Source organism: Esox lucius, chromosome 4 (assembly GCF_011004845.1).
Source record: "Esox lucius isolate fEsoLuc1 chromosome 4, fEsoLuc1.pri, whole genome shotgun sequence".
NCBI classification, from domain to species: domain Eukaryota; kingdom Metazoa; phylum Chordata; class Actinopteri; order Esociformes; family Esocidae; genus Esox; species Esox lucius.
In genome coordinates, this window is record NC_047572.1 from 3,057,917 (window position 1) to 3,071,557 (window position 13,641).

The 13,641-nt window shown below is 40.0% G+C and overlaps 1 protein-coding gene across 1 annotated transcript; it reads left to right on the forward strand.

Moving 5' to 3' along the window:
• The first annotated feature begins 2,343 nt into the window (after positions 1-2,343).
• On the forward strand, positions 2,344-13,144 carry LOC105007431 (NXPE family member 4-like). The gene is made up of 4 exons (XM_029119560.2): positions 2,344-2,403; positions 6,561-7,333; positions 7,761-7,779; positions 12,851-13,144. The coding sequence occupies exons 1-4, from the start codon at positions 2,344-2,346 to the stop codon at positions 13,142-13,144; spliced, it is 1,146 nt and encodes a 381-aa protein (XP_028975393.2).
• Positions 13,145-13,641: the final 497 nt, after the last annotated feature.

Sequence of the window (13,641 nt, forward strand, 5' to 3'; positions counted from 1 at the left end):
TGACTTTGACTTGAGAACAAGTTACTTGAGACTTGACTTGAAGTGGAAGACTCGACAATGACTTGAACTTATAATAAATAAACAGCAATACAATTATTTTATATGTTGTGACATCAGCACCACTAATCAGCGTTTAACGCTGCACAATTCAAACCGCGCCAAACATGGCAGACAGTAACGTTAGTCGAGCTCCACAAATAGTATCGTTTGGATACAAGGACTTTGAACTGGACCGTGTGAATAAAAAAAGATTTGCCAGATGCAAAATATGCAACAACCTCAAATTTCATTCGTCATTTTAAGAACCACAAGGAAAGGTAAGAAAGTAATATCTTTATATTCAGTTTCACTAAGATCTATAACGATTAAGTTACTAATGTAATGAATTAATCTTTTCTGTTGGTCATAATTTGGCCTTGGTTGCATATTATGTTTTTTTTTTTTGCTTGTTAGAAATGTGACCATTATCATTACTGAATACGTCTGGTAAATAGATGTAAGGGAATTTGACTATAACAGTGGCAAAGCCTGAATTTTAATGTTGATGGGCATCTTAAAATGAGCGGGCATGTATATCACAGGTGTCAAACCGCTTCCACGGAGGGCCGAGTGTCTGCAGGTTTTCGCTCTCACCTTGTACCTGATTGATTAATTAGTTCACTAATTGGTTAATTTCTACCCCCACCTGGTTGTTCAGGTCTGACCTGGGAACCAATTTAAAGGAAAACCCAAAGACCTGCAGACACTCGGCCCTCCATGGAACCGGTTTGACACCCCTGATGTATATTATTACACGTAGGCTATAATGTCTGTATTAAATGTGCGCATTTTCAAGTGTTAGTGGACTGCGTGTGGAAACCATAGACTGTATATAAAATGGACGACGCCCTTTCGCTCTTTTCCATTGGTGAAAAATGAAGCCGCCAGTGTCCCGATACGGTGCTGACATCTTGGACTTGCGTCTGCGCAGATAGCGATCTTGGGACCAGTTCTGCGCAGTAGTTATGCGCAGTAGCGAGCAGGAAGTAAAGCCGTAAAGCCGCGAAATTAACGGCCCCTCCCCTGTGCCCCACCCTCACTCTCCCTCGCAGAATGCGCATACCGTAATCAATCGCAAGTCCAAGTACAGTACAACCTTTGCTTGTTAAACCTAGACGATATGTTATAGCCTAACTTACATCATGTTTAACCTTAATTTAGAATAGGCCTAATACAAAAATAATTGGTAACTTCTAGCTAACGATCACCTGCTAGCTATTAACGAGGCTTGTTGTCTTTTAGCTAACGTTAGCTAGCCCATTACATTTATTTACTAATTAAATAGCTTATAAATTTAACTTACCGAAAAAAATAACTGGGACCACTCACCAGGGGGCGATCGAGACGTTTTGGCTTCACTTTTCAGGGCTTGTGCGGCACGCTTGGTGGAAACTAAAAAGCATTGTGCTTACACCATAACAGTTAACTTTACTGCATGAAAGGCTAACATGGAGGCGCCGAAGTGATTACTAGCACCTAAAATATTTTTTTTTACTCATACAGACAAGAATAATTACAGCGTAATTACATATTAGGCAGTTTTTCAGTCACAATAATTAGTTTATAAGGTTGTTATTATTAGCCCTTATTACATGGATTGGCTGAATTCCAGTGCAGATTTCTTGATAACAGACCGTTGCCATGAAAAACAGCGCGTTGCTATGGACGCAGCAGGATTCTAACCAGAGACGGAACGGACTATTTTCTTTAGAGGAAGCAATACAATCGTTTTTAAATCAATAAATTCCTTTTGAAATCAATATTTTGTGTCAAATTATTGATTTATTTGGTAGGTAGCCATGTAATAAGCGGGATAAGGTATAGCGAGGCGGTTGTTATAGCGAATACAACCCCTTCAGGCTGATTCAAGATCCCTCCGCTTCGTCCCCCCAAAAAATAGTACCGCGGAGGAGAAAAATATTTGATTTTGAAATTGAGCTTCGCACCGAACGCACATCAGAAACAGAGGACAGTGTGTGTGTGTGTGTTCGTCTCTTTAGTACTATGACTCGACTTGACTTGCTTAGGGTGAACCATTGATTTGACTTTACTTGCTTCATTTATCTGAACTGTGACTTGAGACTTGACTCGAGACTTGATGGTTAAGACTTGAGACTTGCTTGTACTTGACCATGTGTGACTTGTCCCCATCTCTGCATAAAATGTACAGACTAGATTGCTAACTATATTGCCAACATATAGGTACTAATATTTCTATTAATTTACACATTTGCACTAATCGTGATTGTTTGTTAATACTGTCCTTACGTTTACTTTTTTCGTTTACCAACAGATTAAAGGAGAATGACAAGACAGCAACTGATATTGACTTTGATTCTACTGATCTGTATTATTGTTTTTTTTGTAAGTACTCTAATTCAGTCCAACCATGTGCTTTTTGTAACATCTTTCAGTGTACTCTGTGTAATGCCTATCTAAGGATACGACTCAGGAGGCAGATGGATGGTCCCACTTGCAGAGCATGCAAATGTGTTTTTAATGAACAAGCAAGTTTATTTATATAGCACAATTCATACATAGAGGCAATTCAATGTGCTTTTTAAAGAAAACAGAAAGAATATAAAAATAAAATAGCATAAAAACAAATACTGAAATGAAAACATCAAAACGACATCATAATAATAAAACATAGAATAATAAAATAGAAATAGAATACAAATGGAAGTTTATTCCAGTTGTGTGCAGCACAACTGCTAAACGCAGCTTTACCTTGTTTAGTTTGGACTCTGGGTTCTACTAGCTGACTTGTGTTCATGGATCTAAGAGCCCTGCTCTGTTTATATTCTTCAAACATATCAGAAATGTATTTGGGGCCTAAACCATTCAGTGATTTATAAACTAAAATCATCACTTGAAAATCTATTCTGTTACTGATTGGAAGCCAGTGCAAAGATTTAAGAACTGGAGTGATGTGCTCTGTTCTCTTGGTCCTAGTTAACATTCTAGCAGCACCATTCTGAATGAGCTGCAGCTGTTCTACAGTCTTTTTGAAGAGTCCAGTTAAGAGGCCATTACAGTAGTCAACCTTACTAGAGATAAAAGCATGGATGAGCTTCTCTTGATCAATTTGGGACACTAAGCCCTTGATTCTGGCTATATTTTTAAGATGATAGAATGCTGTTTTGGTGACCGCTTTGATATGACTGTTAGTCATGTGAGGTCTGAATCTATCAGAACACCAAGATTACGCACTTGGTCCCTGGTTTTTAGGGCCCAAGAATCCAGCTCTTTACTAATACTAGTTATTTTATTTTTTGCTGCCAAAAACAATAATCTCAGTTTTATCTTGGTTTAATTGTAGGCAATTTTGGTTCATCCAGGTATTTGTGTGCTCTTCTACAGTGACACTGAGTCTATTGAGCTGTTATCATACGGTTCAAGAGCCATATATATTTCAGTATCATTGGCATAGCTATGGTAGTTCATGTTTTAATGTTGGACCAGACGTAGCATATAGAGATTGTACAGAAGCGGTTGGGTAAACACGGCCAAAGCCGGCCAAAAGCCAAGGGACTTGGTCAGAACAGGCAGAGGTCAGTACACAGATATTCCAGGCAAAACCGGCAACAGTACAATAGGGGCGATCAGAAGGCAGAAAGTCCAAAACCAGCAAACAGGTCAGTACACGAAAGGCAGACGCAAAAGTACAAAACAGGGCTAGACAAATTCACAAAAACCAAAAGGCAGGCTAAGGTCAAAGACTGATCGATAATAGGGTTCAAACAGGCTCAGTATGTCACACACGTACTATCAATACCACACACTGATGTGTGAACGTACCTAGGTAATATACTGACAGGCTGATGGAAAACAGGTGATCAGAATTCCGGTGATTGTGAACGTGGGAGGAATGGTGCGTTTGCCTGAGCTGGGATCTTGGCTGTTGGAGGTTGGGTCATCCCGTGGAAGCTGCCGAGGGTTAGAGCAGCTCACAACCTAACTTAATTTTAAATGCACTTTTAAAGATGGAATAAAAACAATAATATACTTTGGGTCTAGAAAGTCACCGAACAGCCTGAAATGAAAACACTAAATGAGACTTTTTCCAGCTTTATTCACACACATTAACTCATAATATCCAAGTGATTTTCTCTGAAAATGTAGTAATATTTAAACAGTAAAATACCCCATTTGGATAAGTGAACACCTCCACCTTAGAATTCCAAACTTTCTGAGGTATAACCAACCACTTTCCAGATCACAAATCATGCTAATTAGCTTCAATTTGTGATCAATTAAAGTGACTTTGATTAGTCCAGAATAAAAGCAGTTGTTGCGTAGTAGTGCAATTCAAAGCAAAGAATCCACAGTGGACAGAAAGGTCCTTTCAAAAGATCTATGGGTTAAAGTTGTGGAAAGGCATAAGTCAGGGGATGGAAATTGTATTCATGTTTTTTATTGCGTCCAAACATTGTTGAAAAATGCAATTTGCAATTTCTCGAAAATGGTATTGACATTAGTGTGAATAAAAATCAAGATATCTGTAGCTTTTGGCGCATACATTAATCTGCTGTAGTCTGATATTTTGCTTCACCACCACCAACATGTCAAAACGTTGCCGAAACCCCAGGCACATGAATGCACGTTTGCAATCGTGAACAAACCCCTGCACACAAATAGGTTTTACCCATGCGGTTCCTCCTGTGCTGTGTAAGCTTTGCATTGATTGGGTTGTTTTTGTTGACAGTAAATGTAACAACAGCGTTGTTAGAAATATGCTCCGTAAGGAATGTTATCCAGACGCAGTCAGAATAAATTATATTCTCAGGGAATTTTCAGTGGAAGAGGTTAGAAATATAGGAACATGTTTTCTTTCATTTCCAGCCCTAGTTATTTAGTTATTTATTTTTTGTTGTTTATTTGAGTATTTACCTTTTGTTGGTGACTGTCTAAGTTTTGTTGTGTTTGGTTTTGCTCTTTTAAACCTGAGGCAGTGGATGTTTTTTTCAAATGTATTTGCGATATCTGAAAAAAAAAGGGTTAAATGCCCCTTTTTGATTAAGTTAGACCTCTAAACTGATTTTTTATATGTCAATAGGAAGGCCTTAGGCTAAGTAATCCACTTATAATATCCACTGATAATACTTTTTTGTACAGTAGCAATCCTGTTTTTTTGTGGTGATTATGTTTGGGGGTATGGAATAGTCATAAGAATTGAACAATTGCTAGCGAAACTGAAGATGAACTTTACACTGCCAAAGCAATTTCATTTCATGGCACAACAATGTTCGATTTTCTTTCATTCATGAATGACATTGATACAATAATATAGGTGATGATAACTGACTTTTTCGTTGAGTGAAAAGACGAGAGAATTGTGGAAACCCCTCTTCTTTTACTGCGCGAGGGGTTGTGATCTATACTACCCCAAAAAGCATGCACGGATGCATTCTTCAAAAATTCTCCAGAAATAGTCACAATATAACCTTGAACAGTTTAATTTTCGGCTTACTATAACGTAGCTATTGAAAGTTATAGTTTTTGTCTATCCTGAACAAATCTTAAAGCGTAATTTGTTATGTCTGCAGAGAGACTCCACTTGCGTGGAAGGACGAATCTTTAACCACTGCGCTATACAAGGGGTAGTTACTCATTCACTAAGTAAGACATTCGCTCTTCTTGTCTGGCTCCGCTTACGTGGTCTGGCAAAAAAAATAACACTCCTCAAAAAGGTAACATCAAGTTTTGTTTTAGCTTTTCCAATAGCAAACATTGTAGATTCCAAGCCTAAGTGGCAAAAGGTGCTGTGGTCAAATGAGACAAAAATCTAGCAATTTGGCCTGAACCAAAATGATATGTCTGTTGAAAACACAATACATCTTTACACTCCAAGAACACCAAGTCTAGAGTAAAACACATGGCGGAGCAAGCACAGTGAAGCTGTACAAAATGTGAGGTGTATTCAAAGACACTAATGGTTGTGATTCAAGCAGAAGGTGGTTCCACCAAGTATTAACTCAGGGGGTATTCACTTATCCAAATAGTGTGTTGCTGTTTTACTGTTATACATTTTTTTACTTGGATATTCTGGTTAAAGCTGGAAAAAACTGGAAAAGTGGTGATCTTCTGTATTTTCTCAGAAATATTAACCAATTGTCATTTGCAGTAAAAACCTGAGGAACAATTAGGGTTAACGTCCTTGCTCAACAATAAAACAACAGAGTTTTGCATCTAGCATTCTTTTGGTTACTGGTCAGATGCTCTGATCACTAGGCTTCCTGCAACCTCCAATTTATGGGCATGGGGAAATTCAACCCCTTTGCATAAACAGTCCTCAGATGCAAAGACTGGAATGTCATCCACAGAATAATTTTATTATTTTGTGCAAACATTTTTAAGCTATATATTGTTTACAAACTAATTAATGATTATGAGAGGCCTGATAGTCATCTATATATGCTCTAAAGATACAATCAACAAATTATTATATATTACTTTAACAATGCTTGGCTCAGTCGGTTGTTCGGCAATATCAACAAATTGTCTCTTTCTTTCTGAAGGTATGTCAGTACAACCAGAGTCCTTTGAAAATGTCACCCTCCAGTTACCTCATATTCAACCACACTGTCTTTTTAAGTCGTTGTAATGGAATGACCAACACAACTTTTACTGCAGTCAGTGATCCTTTGATAAGTGCAGAGGAATGGGAGTCTCTGGTCAAAAATCTAATGTGGCCACTACCACCTAAAGCCTTCTCATCCACAGAGGCTACAGATGTGACCAAATGCTCATTCTCTATTGTCAACCCTGATTCAAATCACACAGTTGGAGGGTTTGTGGATGTGACAATAAAAGCTAGAGATGCTCAAGCACAGGACAAAACCTATGGTGGGGACTTTTTCCAGGCCAAGTTGTATAATATGGAGCTCAAGGCCAGTACTTATGGAGCTGTAACAGACCACTGCAACGGCACCTACACTGTCCGTCTTGCTCTGCTTTGGCCTGGTCCTGCCAAGGTGTCCATCCGCCTGGTACACTCCAGTGAAGCTGTGCAGGTACTTTGTAGGCAGAGAGAGCAGGACCCAGATAAGGTCTACTTCCTAGGCCACTTTACGGAGGGTGACAAGCAGGAAACGGCAATCTGCAATGCCCAGAGAAGTTCTAGGTTGGTGGGGGACAGCAAGCAGTGTTGCTGTGAGTACAAAGACCCATACACTGAAGAATACTGGTGGTGTCGGCGGCCACCTTCCTTGCCTTGTCAGACGTTGACCTACCACAGCATGGGTGGTTACCAGGCAGTACTCTCAGAGTCAGAAAAGACACTTCTTAAGAGGTATGTGCCTTCCTATTTATACAACTCAAACACCACATTAAATATGTAAAATTTTATGTATAATTGCAGGCTATTATACACAACACAATCTGTATTACAATAATGCTTAAGCCACAAACTGAATGGATAGATTGGTCCTGTTATCCTGTAGCTCACAATGGTTGTGGATTAGATTCCCATGGAGTGGAGGGAGGCAGTACAGAAAAAGGATAATAATGCACTCACTACTGTAAGTCACTCTAGATAAGTGTCTGTTAAATGACTTAGATGTAAATGTACACACAGAGGGACAAATATAGCTTTTAGTCATAGCTTGGATGTGTGTAATGAACATGTAGGACCTAGGCCAAGGATTACATAAAGAAGCTGTATCGGTCAAATTTAAAGATGTTTATTCAGAAGACGTGGGAATCTCTGTACCCTGCAGGAAGTTTTGGTGCAACCAAGTAATTCAAAGACAAGATTATCCGATGATCAGCTTCAGTAAGTTTGCTAAGCTCTGAGAGACCTTTAGGCAAGGACAAAACAGCGTGTCTAATAAGAAAACATAATTATGACATTTAGAAGCATTCCTCTGGTCTTACAGTGTTGGCAGTGAGCAGAATGAGAACAGATGTGCCTATATTTGTATTTCTTTAATGCTGGCAATCGCATTATGGTCATTGTTGGCTCATGTAAGGCATATTTTATATAGTTACCTGTAATTAATTATTGGATTTTCGAGGAAGGTTTCCCATAAACTGGCCATCATGCAAGATCCAATGGATAATGCTTATTTTGCAGAACCCTCATACCTCACTTCCTCCACCTTAGGTCTGCTGCAAACCTCCTCCTCCACTTGTAGCATCTGCTTTGTTACCCTGATGATACATTTTAGCGCAGGCACGTGCTGTGGACACGCTTGAGGGCACTGGCCCAAAAATGTTGGTGTTTAAATACTTTAATTTGTTGATCCTGTATCGCTTGACATATTCACTAAATTAGTAATGAGTTATCTCTCATCTCATGATGAGTTGTAATGAGTTATAAACCCACAAATTGTCAACTAGACCCGATTCCAACAAAATTACTTAAGGAGCTATTTCCGGTGCTAGGTCAGCCAATGTTGAAAATAATAAATTGCTCCCTTTCCTCCGGATGTGTTCCAAACTCACAAAAAATTGCAAAAATCTAAAAATACTAAATCTAATCTACATCCAGACATATTAAACAATTATAGGCCAATATCGAACCTCCCATTCCTCTCAGAAATCTTAGAAAAATGTGTTTCCCAACAACTGAATGCCTTCTTGAAGACAAATAACATTTATGAAATGCTCCAGTCCGGTTTCAGACCCCATCATAGTGCTGAGACTGCACTTGTGAAGGTAACAAATTACCTTCTAATGGCCTCAGACAAAGGTTCCGTATCCGTTCTGTTGCTTTTTGATCTTAGTGCTGCCTTTGACACTATTGATCACTCCCTTCTCTTAGAGAGTCTGGAAACCCATATTGGGCTACGTGGACATGTTCTAGCCTGGTTTAAATGTTATTTACCTGAAAGATATCAGTTCGTATGTGTGGATGGCATATCCTCTGACAAATCAAAGATATGTTTTGGTGTTCCCCAAGGCTCGGTTTTGGGCCCATTATTGTTCTCACTATATATGTTGCCTCACTTGGTGATGTAATCCGGAATCAAAATGTCAATTTTCACTGTTGTGATGATGACACAAAGTTATATATTTCGGTGAAGCATGGAGAAGCCCCAAAACTGGCTACTTTGGATGCATGTGTTTCAGATATTAGGAACTGGATGACAGAAAACATCTTGCTTTTAAACTCAAGAAAAACAGAAATGCTTGTTTTAGGACCAAAAAAACAAAGAGCTTTGTTGGCAGATCTCACTGTGTACCTCGACGGCTGCATGGTCATATCCCAAAAACTGTAAGAAACCTTGGCATTAGCCTCGACCCTGACCTCTCCTTTGATGATTGCAAAATAAATCTCTTACCTGATTTCAAAATAAATCTCTTTCATAGAAACAATCCCTATTTAATGTTACTGGTAACTGCGTCTCATGACACCTGGGCATTGTAGTCCTGTTGTTGTCTTTGTCTGTTTTCTGAACATGTTGGTGTCCTGCTGTATTGATTTTGCTGGACCACGTAAGTGGAGCTGGCCAAGAAGTGCAAATTTCTCTTCCTGAGTGAGGGAGTGAGTGTCACTGAGTACCACTTGTTAAATAGCGTAGTGGTTACAGACACGGATTGCCATGCAGGCTATGCATTAGGATTTGCTCAGGATAGACAAAAATAGGCTACAACCTTCAGCAGCTATGCTATAGTCAGCCTAAAATAAAACTGTTGTGACTATTTTTGGTGGATTTTCGAAGTATGCATCCGTGCATGCTTTTTGTGGTAGTATAGATCACAACCAGAAGTAAAAGTTCATTTTTTGTACAATTACTGTATATTGTTTTTATATGAATGTAAACTAACATTTCCTTTTTCTCTACAGTTCCAAAAACAGTATTGTACCAGGCGAGGATGCAATCGATGTTCAGTCACATATAACTGAAATCCGTAAGTTGTTTCAAACTCATTAAGTAACAGCCAATCCAGTGTAAAGTTACTTGATGATTGAAAATATCATACTAAATGACAACACTATAGAAATGATTATAAAAAACAATAGAAATAGGAACACATAACTGCCAACTTAATATAAAATAATAGTAACATCCAAAATCATATTTTGGTTGTCAGTTTCCAATTTCCACCACGTTCTCACCTTTTATCCAGTGGGGGACCGTCAGGGCCCTCTATGCCCTCAGAGAGGTCTTAAGGAAAGATACAAATCTGTATATTTTCTCCCTGATATTAATTGGAATTTTGTTTTCATTGATTTAATATTTTTTTTGTCTAAATTGGAATGATCTTCCTATCGAATTTCTTCAGTTTGTGTTGGAAAAAGAAGGGTTAATATCCAAAATATTATCTTTGGTAGTCTCTTATCTAGCTGGGCTCAACGCCCATTGGGTACACATTCAGGCTTTGAATAGAAGGCACTAGTGAATGTCATTCACATGACAGTAAAATCAACCAATCACAAATTGTCCTGTAATAGGTGGGACAATTGTATAATGTATAATGGAAAAAGTATATGTCACTAATTCAGAGCCAATAGCGAGCCTTATCATGTTTTCTCAGACTTGAGCGTAGCTAGCTGGCTAGCTTTTTGTAGTGAGTGTATGTAACGATGGCGATGGCCCGACTTGTTCACCCTGGCTTTGATCTCAATCGAAAATAACTTTCTTACGGATTTAAAAACAAAAGAGAATCTATATGAACCTGCTGATTTCGTTGCCAATTTCATGAAGAAGTTACGGAGCCCCCAGAGGAGACAAGGGAATAAAATACTATTTTGAGGGAACAAAATACTATTTTGGGGGAACAAAATACTATTTTTTAGACACTGCAATACAAATTTCAGGGACACAAAATACTAATTCGAGGCCACAAAATAATTATTTTGAAGGAACAAAAAACTTTTTTGAGGTAACAAAATACTATTTTGCCAGAACATAATACTATTTTGAGGCCTCAAAATACCGCAAAACAGAAGGGATACAGCTTACGTCAAACTGATGTCACACTCAGTTCTTTTCATTTGTCATGGCTAGAAGGGATACAGGTCATGTCAAAATGGCATTGCTCTTGGGTGAGTTTGAAGCATGTCTAGCTACAGTTGTGATCATAAGTTTGCATACCCCGGCAGAAATTGTGACATTTTGGAATTGATTTTGAAAATATAACTGATCATGCAAAAAAATAAAATTAAAATAAGGATAGTGATCATATACAGTGGGGAGAACAAGTATTTAAAACACTTGTTCAACTCGTTACCTGTATAAAAAACACCTGTCCACACACTCAATCAAACAGACTTCAACCTCTCCACAATGGCCAAGACCAGAGAGCTGTGTAAGGACATCAGGGATAAAATTGTAGACCTGCACAAGGCTGGGATGGGCTACAGGACAATAGGCAAGCAGCTTGGTGAGAAGGCAACAACTGTTGGCCAATTATTAGAAAATGGAAAAAGTTCAAGATGACGGTCAATCTCCCTCGACTGGGGCTCCATGCAAGATCTCACCTCGTGGGGCATCAATGATCATGAGGAAGGTGAGGGATCAGCCCAGAACTACAAGGCAGAACCTGGTCAATGACCTGAAGTGAGCTGGGACCACAGTCTCAAAGAAAACCATTAGTAACAGACTACGCCGTCATGGATTAAAATCCTGCAGTGCATGCAAGGTCCCCCTGCTCAAGCCAGCGCATGTCCAGGCCTGTCTGAACTTTGCCAATGACCATCTGGATGATCCAGAGGAGGAATGGGAGAAAGTCATGTGGTCTGATGAGACAAAAATAGAGCTTTTTGGTCTAAACTCCACTCGACGTGTTTGGAGGAAGTAGAGTTTTTAGTACAACCCCAAGAACACTATCCCAACCGTGAAGCATGGAGTTGGAAACATCATTCTTTGGGGATGCTTTTCTGCAAAGGGGACAGGAAGACTGCACCGTATTGAGGGGAGGATGGATGGGGCCATGTATCGTGAGATCTTGGCCAACAATCTCCTTCCCTCAGTTAGAGCACTGAAGATGGGTCGTGGCTGGGTCTTCCAGCATGACAACAAACCGAAACACACAGCCAGGGCAACTAAGGAGTGGCTCCGTAAGAAGCAACTCAAGGTCCTGGAGTGGCCTAGCCAGTCTCCAGACCTGAACCCAATAGAAAATCTTTGGAGGGAGCTGAAAGTCTGTATTGCCCAGCAACAGCCCCGAAACCTGAAGGATCTGGAGGTCTGTATGGAGAAGTGGGCCAAAATCCCTGCTGCAGTGTGTGCAAACCTGGTCAAGAACTACAGGAAACATATGATCTCTGTAACTGCAAACAAAGGTTTCTGTACCAAATATTAAGTTTATTAACTGAATTTTTCTGATGTATCAAATACTTATGTTATGCAATAAAATGCAAATTAATTACTTAAAAATCATACAATGTGATTTTCTGGATTTTTTGGGGGGATTTCGTCACTCACTGTTGAAGAGTACCTATGATACAAATGACAGACTTCTACATGCTTTGTAAGTGGGAAAACCTGCAAAATCGGCAGTGTATCAAATACATGTTCTCCCCACTGTAAATACAGGGATCATAGCAATGTACGTGTCTTCCCAAGTTAGACACTTACATGTAACAACTGAAAACGAACTTATCAGACTTTGCAAGACAGTGTCAGAGTCCAGTTGTACAAGGGAGTAGTGCAACAAGGTGGGCGGGTTAGTGATGGGTCACAAATGGTTAGTTAATGGTCACAGAGTTCCGCAAGGTTACAGTAGATGGAAATAAACTGTTCCTGAGCCTGCTGGTGTGGGAACGAAGAGACATGTACTGCCTGCCTGATGGTAGGAGGGCACACAGTTTGTGGCATGGATGTGAGGAGTCTCTGATGATTCCGCGCACCCTATGCAGACATCGCTTGTGCTGGAGGTCTACTACGATGTCTGGGAGCTGGGCACCAGTGATGTGCTGGGCAGTGTTCACCATCCGTTTCAGGGCCTTCTGGTCGACCACAGAGCATACGCCAAACCACACTGTGACACAGTTCGTCAGAATGCTCCCATTTGTGCAGCGGTAGAAGTTCACAAGGATCTTGGAAGGCGCTCCTGCACCTTTGTGACCAGGGTTGAGGTGTTGAGGGTCCAGGAGAGGTCTTCGGAGATGTGGAAACCTAGGAATTTGAAGCTGGACACATGCTCCATCTAAGTGACATTAAATAGAACTGGGGTGTGACTTGTTGTGGAAATGTCTCTAACCAGTGTATTCTCATTGATTAAAGGACTGAGAGCCCCTTATTCAAATTAGAAAAGGAATGTGGGGGATCTGGTATTTGCCAAGGGGGCATCTATTGTCTGTCCAGATGCTGTAAGAACTCTTAAAATGTAAGAAGTTACCTATGGAGGGAAGGAGAGCTTGCCCTTTGTGTGAAGCTTAGGTAGTAACATAACAAAGGGAATGTGTTTTATTGACACAGGACAGCTGGGCAACAACTTACCACACCCCTTTTCTATGTAATATATATTGTTGAATGACCTGTATCGAGTCCCCAGTGGGCAATTGCTGGCGGGCCGCCGGCGGCGGCTATAATGTCGTACAGCCAGCGGGCCACCAGCTTTTCCCGCTTTTCTCCTGATCTCAATTTGCATAAGCTAATTTGCATCTCAGGCGGCTTTCCACCAGCGGCCCGACTGCGTTACGCTGGC